Source organism: Sapajus apella, unplaced genomic scaffold (assembly GCF_009761245.1).
Source record: "Sapajus apella isolate SASKATOON/1434 unplaced genomic scaffold, GSC_monkey_1.0 scaffold2513, whole genome shotgun sequence".
NCBI lineage: Eukaryota > Metazoa > Chordata > Mammalia > Primates > Cebidae > Sapajus > Sapajus apella.
The window spans coordinates 1-9,490 of NW_022439439.1; the positions used below are offsets into that span (position 1 = coordinate 1).

Below are 9,490 nucleotides of genomic sequence, written 5' to 3' on the forward strand. Positions count from 1 at the left end.
ACCCAGGCTGGAGTGCAGTGGCATGATCTCAGCTCACTGCAACCTCCACCTCCCAGATTCTAAGCAATTCTTATGCCTCAGCCTCTGGAATAGCTGGGATTACAGGTGCACGCCACCATGCACGGCTAATTTTGTATTTTCAGTAATGACAGGGTTTCCCCATGCTGGCCAGGCTGGTCTCGAACTCCTGACCTCAGGTGATCCACCCGCCTTGGTCTCCTAAAGTGCTGGGATTATAGCCGTGAGCCACCACGCCTGGCCACTTTTCTCTTAAACTAGATTCCCAGGTAGCTTGCTCCCCAGCCTCAGGCAAGGGAGTTTCTCCTGTGTGCTTATCCTACAGTCTCAGCCCCACAGCACTGATTCCCATAGGTTCTCAGTTTCAAAGACAGTTGTTGGTTTTCAGAGAGCCCATTTCTCTTTTTTGAAAATTAGATTCAGTCAGAAACCATTTCAACCTTGGACAGGGTAAGGACCCCACCTGTAGGATAACCTATTTTTAGGTGTTCATTTTCTTTCTTCAGGAAGAGCAAGCAAGTTTCCCTCCTGTCTATTAAAAAATACCTTTGCAAGGCAAAGGAGGTTTATCCGCCATCTCCCCACATTTTCTAGTACGTAAGAGAAAAGCAGTCTCAACACTGCAGCTTTGTCTGTCTTAGTGTTGCTCCCCAGGAAGCTCTAAAATAAGAGGTTTTTCTTCTTCAGCTAAGGCAATGTACCATAAGCTCCTGGCAGGAGATTCAGTGAAATAGCAGATCCCAGGAAGGGTGAACCTCACCTCTGCTTCATCCCATAATACTGATTGATGGGTTGGCCCATATTACAACTTTTGGCTTCAGTAGAGCTGTACAACATTTGGCAACCTGAGGCCAGGGCTTTCTTCCTGTTGTCTAAGACCTTAGAGCTATACTCATCAGCAGGCCATGGCCCTTCATAACCTCTTTTATCTTCTGTTGATTAGAGAGGAGCATAATGACATCCTGGCTGTGGCTGACTGGGGTCAAAAACTTTCCTTCTACCAACTGAGTGGAAAACAGGTATGTAGCCCTGTACAAATCCAATTGCAGCCATGCAATTATTTTTATTTTCTGAGATTGTATTACTATCAATTAAACATTATCATTTTTAGTTCCTGCTTGTTGAGCATTTGCTGTGATACCAGGTACTGTGATCTCTGCTTTGTGTACTTTATCTTATTTAATTCTCATAAAACCCAATGAAGTGGGTACTTTCTTTATCAACTTTTTACAAATGAGTAAACCAGAACTCAGAGCAGCGAAATTATATGCCTAAGATCTCACACAGCTAGTAAATGATGGAGCCTAGGAGTTATATTCAGATTGGTTTGACTTTAAAATCTAGCTCTTAGTCTTGACCTTACTTTCTTGTATTTGCTTTCATTCATTCAACCAACATTTATGAGTACCCACTTAGGACAGCCCTTTCATAGAGGAGCTGCTGATACAGAGCTGGGAAAGTGATAGCCTCTACCTGCAAGAGCTCACAGGCTGATAGAGACATACTTGATAGCAAAGAGCCCCTGTGTGGTGTGCTGTGTGACATGATAGAGAACTGTACAGATAGACAGCTTTTAGGGACACGAAAGAGGGTAACATCACTACTTGGTAGAGATAGGAGGTCTTGTTAGAGGTTATCTTTAAGCAGGTTGTCTTTGAGTTAGGCTGAGGACATTGGGAATGGTGTTTCAGGCAGAAAAAAATATCATGCATCAAGACAGGAAGGAATGAAAATATATGACAGTTTAGAGAATGGTGGGTTGTACAGGGTGACTGTATCTCAGAGTTTGTGGCCTGAAGATAGATCTGAAGAGGAACATGGGGACATGATTATAAAGGACCTGAGTAGTGTGAAGTTTGAACATCATATAAGTATTCAGGAGACATAGTGGCATCACAGATTCTTGCTTCAGAAGAATAACTTGTTTCTGTGGAGGGCAGATTAAAATATAGAGAGCATGTTAGTAGGATGACTTGTTAGTAGGCCTGCCTTCTAACCAAAGATTAGAGTAAAGGTGCTGGGTACAGGTTTTATACCACAGCCAAGCAATTGAGAAATGCAATCTGTGCATGAAGCCTCTAATTTCATAGCATCCTTATTCCTCAAAACATGTCATGCAAGAAGGAAGAGTTTTAGATGTGTATAGCCTTGCTTTAGGGCCATTTCTTCAACCCCTGCCTTACCGTTGGTCAAGCCTTTTGTATTTGAGTAAAGAAAAGATAAAGGGAGCAGATAATGAAGTGTTTTCTCAGTTTCCCATGGCTGATTTCCTAAAAATCTCATTTTAATTAACTGTCATCTAGTTTCCCTGGCCCTCTCTATTCATCCACTTAATGTGTGTATATCATCATTCAGCAAATATTTATTGGCACACCTACTGTGACACACTGGATGTGGGTACAGAAGACTGTTGGGAACAAATAACCACACTAACCTGGGAGATAATGGGGTCTTGTTGCTATGGTCACAGTAAAAAGAGTGCAACATGGTGGAGGGCCATGGGAAATATCTTGCATGTATGCAGCCCATGTTGTGGCCCACAGCTTCTGCACAATAAGCAGCCTCCAACTGCTGAGATGGTAGCCTCAACTTGTTTGGTACAGTAAAATTGTTTTCTTCGTGGGTAAGTGTCTTCCCTTCCCAATTTGGGAAGATTTAGAATTAAATATAGGATGATGAAGTAAATCAAACCCATACTTTTATGTTAGCCTGAGGTATAATTTGTTTATTTTTGTCATTTGAAGTGTTAGTAATACTTAAGAGGATCTGGCTTAATAGTAATAATAGCTAACATTTATTCAATTTCAGGCACTATATAAACTCTTTACAAAGATTAACTCTTTTAATCCTTATAACAAACCTATGAGGTAAATGCTATTTTTTTTTTTTTTTTTTTTTTTTTTTAGACAGAGCCTTGCTCTGTCGCCAGGCTGGAGCACAGTGGCACGATCTCGGCTCACTGCAACTTCCGCCTCCTGGGTTCAAGCAACTCTCCTGCCTCAACCTCCTGTGTAGCTGGGACTACAGGCGTGTGCCACCACGCCCAGCTAATTTTTGTATTTTTTAGTAGAGACCAGGTTTCACCATGTTGGCCAGGATGGTCTCGATCTCTTGACGTTGTGATCCACCCACCTCGGCCTCCCAAAGTGCTGGGATTACAGGTGTGAGCCACCACGCCTAGCTGTAAATACTATTATCATTGCGATTTTACATGTAAAAAAAATTGAAGCACAGATTCAATTCACAGATTGAATAAGTTGCCCAAAGGCACACAGTTAGTCTGTGGTCTACCTTGGTGAAACTCAGGCATACTGGTGACAGAATGCATGTTAGAATATCTATCAGATTAGTCTTGGCAATGACCATTTAAAAGTTGTAATTGAGTAATTTTATATGTCTGATTTTATTTATTTATTTATTTATTTATTTTGAGACACAGTCTCGCTCTATCACCAGGTGCCAGGCTGGAGTGCAGTGGCGCAATCTCAGCTCACTTCAACCTCCTCCTCCTGGGTTCGAGCAATTCTCCTGCCTTAGCCTCCCAAGTAGCTGGGACTACAGGTGCACACCACCGTGCCCAGCTAATTTTTGTATTTTTAGTAGAGATTGGGTTTCACCACGTTGGCCAGATGGTCTCGATCTCTTGACCTCCTGATCCACCCGCCTCAGCCTCACGAAGTACTGGGATTACGGGGGTGAGCCACCGCGCCCGGCTATTTATTTATTTTTTTGAGAAAAGGTCTGACCCTGTTACCCAGGTTGGAGTGCAGTGGTATGATCATGGCTCACTGTAACCTTGATCCCCCTGGGCTCAAGCAATCCTCCTACCTCAGCCTTCTGAGTAGCTGGGACTATAGGCATATGCCACCAAACCCAGCTAATTAAAAAAATGTATTTTTTAGTAGAGGTAGGGTCTCCTATGATATCCATACTGGTCTGAAACTCCTGGGCACAAGTTCTGCCTTCAGTTCCCAAGGTGCTGGGAATACAGGTGTGAGCTACCATATCTGGCCTACTTCTGATTTTAAGTGGAAAGATAAAAGTTAAAGTATATATTATTTAAGGTTCCTAAGCAATACTGGAATGCTTAAGCAATTTGTTACATTTTTCTGCTTGGTGTTCACTGACCTTTTTGAATCTATACATTGATATCGTTATGTCTTTCACCAAATGTGGGAAAAATAGGCCGGGCATGGTGTCTCACCTATAATCCCAGCACTTTGGGAGGCCGAGGTGGGTGGATCACAACGTCAAGAGATCGAGACCATCCTGGCCAACATGGTGAAACCCTTGTCTCTACTAAAAATACAAAAATTAGCTGGGGTTGGTGGCACACGCCTGTAGTCACAGCTACTTGGGAGGCTGAGGCAGGAGAATTGCTTGAAACCTGGATGCGAAGGCTGCAGTGAGCTGAGGTTGTGCCACTGTACTCAAGCCTGGCGACAGAGCAAGACTCTTGTCTCAAAAAAAAAATAAAATAAAATAAAATAAATGATGATAATAATAATAATAGCAGGGCCTCTAATGTAAGTATAATTTTTTTGCCCTCAGGCAAAAACCCTTTTAAAAAAAAAAAAAAAGAGAAGTCCACCTAATGTTTGTTCCCTTCGTCCAGATGTGCATGTATCTTCAGTTCCTGCCTGCTTGTGGTTGCCCTGCAATGGTTGTTGTTTATAGTTGGTCCAGAGTTTATTGCTGTTGGGAGAATTGGTCCGATAGGTACTACTGAGCTATTACCAGAAGCTGCCAGCCTTCCATGTCATGATTCATAAGAATTTTTAGTTTTCTTATTAGATTTTCTAGCATCAGATAAGTGCTAGGGAAAGTTTTGGTTGCTAGGCATTTGAAATTCCTAAAAAGGAAAGGAAATTTGAATGTATTAAACTTTTAATTGCAGTTTAAATTGGTGTAAGGGAATTAATTTAACTAAGTTTTAAATGGGACTGGATATATAAGGGATTTTATAATCTGTTCTAAATTGAATTCATTAAACAGTCAAAGTCAGTTAGCTGTTCACGTTAACTAGTTTTATAAATAGGAAAATATTTGTAAATTGAACTTAAAAACTTAAGAAACCAGGTTCCTAGAGTTATTTCTTTTATAAATTGAACATTAGTTTAATAATGTTAATCACAAATAGTCTTTTTATTCACAAAAGACACCCTTGGGCCGGGCGCGGTGGCTCAAGCCTGTAATCCCAGCACTTTGGGAGGCCGAGGCGGGTGGATCACGAGGTCAAGAGATCAAGACCATCCTGGTCAACATGGTGAAACCCCGTCTCTACTAAAAATACAAAAAATTAGCTGGGCATGGTGGCGCGTGTCTGTAGTCCCAGCTACTCCGGAGGCTGAGGCAGGAGAATTGCCTGAACCCAGAAGGCGGAGGTTGCGGTGAGCCGAGATCGCGCCATTGCACTCCAGCCTGGGTAACAAGAGCGAAACTCCGTCTCAAAAAAAAAAAAGACACCCTTGGGACAGCAAAAAAACTCCAGAGGTATTAAGGAGCTTGGGATTTAGTAGGGCAGACCTGATTAACCCTGCATCTTCAGACAATGAGAGAAGTACAGTGGGATAGTCGGGCACAAGCACTATGGGAGAATGAGGGGATGGGGAGTGTAGATGTTCCTGGAGAGATGACACCTGGAAGACAAAGTGAAGGTAAGAGCACTTCTGGCTAGGTCTAGGGGTGGTGTGGAGTATAGCACCTGTGAGGATGTGGAGGCCTGAGCATTGCCTGCTTAGGAAACTACAAGTTCATTTTGGCTGAGAGAATGACCTTGGGGGCTGAGCTCAGGATTTTGACCTTCATCCTAAAAGCTGAGGAAACACCATCAAGAAAGTGAAAAGGCAACCCACAGAATGAGAGAAGTTTTACAACTCATATATCTGCTAAGGGACTTGTATCTGGAATATCTAAAGAACTATAAAGACAGGACTGGGCATGGTGGCTCACGCATGTAATCCCAGTGCTTTGGGAGGCAGAGACAGGGAGATCATTTGAGAACAGGAGTTCAGGACCTACCTGGATAACATAGTGGGACCCTATCTCTAAAAAAGGTAGATTTTTAATTAGCTGGGTATGTTGGTATGTGCTTATAGTCCCAGCTACTGGGGATGGCAGGGGGCTGAGGCAGAGGGATTGAGCTCAGAAGTTCGAGGTTGCATTGGGTTATGATCATACCACTGCATTCCAGCCTGAGCCACAAAGTGAGACATTTCTCTGTGGCCAATAAGCACATGAAATGATGCTCCATATTATTGGCCATCAGGAAAATGGAAATCAAAACCACAATGAGATAATTCACATTCACTAGAATGGAGAAATGAGAATCCTCATATACTGCTAACACAAATATAAAATGGTACAGTCGCTTTGAAAAGTGTAGCAGTTCCTAAAAAGGCTCAACATAGAGTTTAAAAATAAAAGAAATTTAGGCCAGGCGCTGTGACTCACTCCTGTAATCCCACCACTTTGGGAGGACAAGGTGGGTGGATAACCTGAGTTCAGGAATTTGAGACTAGCCTGGACAACAAGGAGAAACACCATCTCTACAAAAAATACAAAAATTAGCCAGGCGTGGTGGCATACACCTGTAGTCCCAGCTGCTTGGGAGGCTGAGGTGAGAGGATCACTTGAAGCTGGGAGGTGGAGGTTGCAGTAAGCCAAGTTCGTGCCACTGCAGTCCAGCCTAATTCAAAACAAGCAAAAATTTGCCAGGCATGGTGCCACTCACCATGTAGTCCCAACTACTTAGGAGACTGAGGCAGGAAGGTGGCTTGAGTTCAGGAGTTCAAGGCTACAGTGAGCCGTAATTGTACCACTGCATTCTAACCTGGGTGACAGAGCGAGACCTCATCTTGAAATAAACAAAAAATGTAAAAATAAAGAGAAGTAGTATGGGTGTAGTTGCAGAATGAAGCACAGTCTTTAAACTGAATAAACTCAGCTTTATAAAATAGTTTTTCAAAAAGGCAGAGAAAAGCTGAGGGAACCCACTGAACTATAGGAAGAACCATATTTGCAGAAGGAGGGGCCTTTGGGAGCAAAACCACCCACAGCCTCCAGCTTGGCTGAGGAGCCCCTCATACTCCTGCACTCCTGGAGCACTTGGGACTGGAGGGAGCTGCCACTGATTCTAGGAGCTGAGGATTGGGCTGTGTAGAGGGGGAGAAGGGAGATGCCAAGGTGGAGGAGGCCCGTGTTTACCATGGGAAGACACCGGAGAAAAGGCTGGCCATCTCTCCGTGTCTTCCCAACTCCCTCCATTAAAATTGGCAGGAAAAGCCCTTAATTGTATTGTAATGGTTATGGATTCGAAAATGGTTTTTCGCTTGGTGTGTGTTCTCTTTCCTCAGATTGGAAAGGATCGGGTACTGAATTTTGACCCCTGCTGCATCAGCTACTTTACTAAAGGGGAATACATTTTGCTGGGGGGTTCAGACAAGCAAGTGTCTCTTTTCACCAAGGATGGAGTGCGGCTTGGGACTGTTGGGGAGCAGTACTCCTGGGTGTGGACGTGTCGAGTGAAACCGGATTCCAACTATGTGGTAAGAAGAGGAAGTTTGTTCTGTGGGAGCATGGCTTGGAGAGGTACTGAGCAACGCCCCTGTCTCGAGAGTCGTACCTGGGGTTTGTGTCTGACAAACGGGAGAGCAGACTTTCTCCATAGAGCTGGGAATTGACAGCTCTCTTACCCTGCAGGTGGTTGGCTGCCAGGATGGCACCATTTCCTTCTACCAGCTTATTTTCAGCACAGTCCATGGGCTCTACAAGGACCGTTATGCCTACAGGGATAGCATGACTGATGTCATTGTGCAGCACCTGATCACTGAGCAGAAAGGTAAGAGGCAGGTGCAGACCTTGGGAAGAGGGACAAGTGGAAGCAGGTGGAAAGGGCTAGTGACAGAGCACTTGAAATGACAGGAAAGGTTTCTCCTTGGCCTTTTGAAAACATGTTAGCCACTGGGTCTGTGTCTTGTTTGTTTGTTTTGTTTTGTTTTCTGGTGGGGGAAGTAGGGATGTCAGTCTCCTTGAGGATCTCATGAAAGCAATAAACTCTCTCTGAAAAATGTACCAACCCAGAATTTTGCACATAATTCCAAGGAGTACATGAATTTCCTGAGTGAGGGAGGATGATTTGTGACAGGTTGGAGCCAGGTGGTTGACCTGCATGGGTCTTCGTGAACCTTTGTCCTTTCCAGTCAGAGTTTCTCTGGGATGCTTCTCCCTCAGCCCAGTCTCCACTTGACTCCTGGCAGGTCCTTCTGCCAGAGATGAGCAGGGGAATTGGATTGGCACAGGCTTAGTCAGAAGATCATGGTTCCAGGCCTACCATGTCAGCCCAAGCCCTAAGACCTCAGTCTCTCCCTCTGTCTATGTAAGTAACTGTGCTGTTAAGCAGGCTCAGAATCCACTTATTTCAGGTGTATTCATATCTGGATGTGCTGGCCATAGTGCACTGCTGGGTGCCTTTGCAAAGGGATCCAGGTGGGGGCTTGTCTTGTAGAATCAGATGAGTGTCCTTTGGTCCCCATGGGGGACCATGTCTTTTTGAAGATTCTGGCTGTGGTGGTGGGGACAGAGCCCCTTGGGCAGCTCCGAAGTGTCCCTTCAGGGACATTTTCTCCACCTCATCTGCAGTGGGAGTGTAGAGCCTGGTATGTATCAGATATTATGTGTCTTTTCTGTTTGTCAAGGAGGTGGGCAAGGAGTGGCCAGAGGTGAGGTCAGTCACTTAGGCAGGCTCCCGATTGCCAGGAGCCACTAGTGCTGTGCAGAGAGTTTACATTTGTATCCAGCGAGTGATGGTAACACTGAGTACTTTCTTTCCATACTCAGTTGTCAGCCTTGGAACATGAAGATTGTGTCCTGTAGGACTTTGGATCCCAGTGCTTAGCAGAGCTGATTGTATATATTAGGTACTCTAAAGATTTTTCAATGAGAGTACCTCAATTTAATTGCCAGTAGCATTAAGTAAATGATGGCTTTTAATTTCTTTGCCTTCCACCTTACTTAACAACCTCTTGCTAGAACTAGATATTTTTTTCTTTGACAGTTCGTATTAAATGCAAAGAGCTTGTCAAGAAGATTGCCATCTACAGAAATCGATTAGCTATCCAACTGCCAGAGAAAATCCTCATCTATGAGTTGTATTCAGAGGACTCATCAGACATGCATTACCGGGTAAAGGAGAGGATTGTCAAGAAGTTTGAGTGCAACCTCCTGGTGGTGTGTGCCAATCATATCATCCTGTGCCAGGTGGGCAGCAGCATGTTAGAGGAGTTGGACTGAATTCCATTTGTGCTCTCCCCAACGATAGGGTGCCCACCTCTTGGTTTTAAAACTGGTCACTAGAAAACAAGTCTGTTTCCATCAAACTAAGTGGCTGCTTATTGCCTTTCATTGTCCTGGCACCTAGATGAACCAGACTGTATTAGCAAGTCATGAGCCATAAACTGGAGAATACTTTTTT

The 9,490-nt window shown here is 44.0% G+C and overlaps 1 protein-coding gene across 1 annotated transcript; it reads left to right on the forward strand.

The window, feature by feature from the left end:
* Nucleotides 1-239: 239 nt before the first annotated feature.
* On the forward strand, nucleotides 240-9,484 carry LOC116547256 (intraflagellar transport protein 122 homolog). The gene is made up of 4 exons (XM_032273262.1): nucleotides 240-1,037; nucleotides 7,374-7,565; nucleotides 7,720-7,858; nucleotides 9,074-9,484. Exons 1-4 carry the CDS (start codon nucleotides 924-926, stop codon nucleotides 9,307-9,309), a joined length of 681 nt encoding a protein of 226 aa, XP_032129153.1. The 5' UTR covers nucleotides 240-923; the 3' UTR covers nucleotides 9,310-9,484.
* The last annotated feature ends 6 nt before the right edge of the window (nucleotides 9,485-9,490 follow it).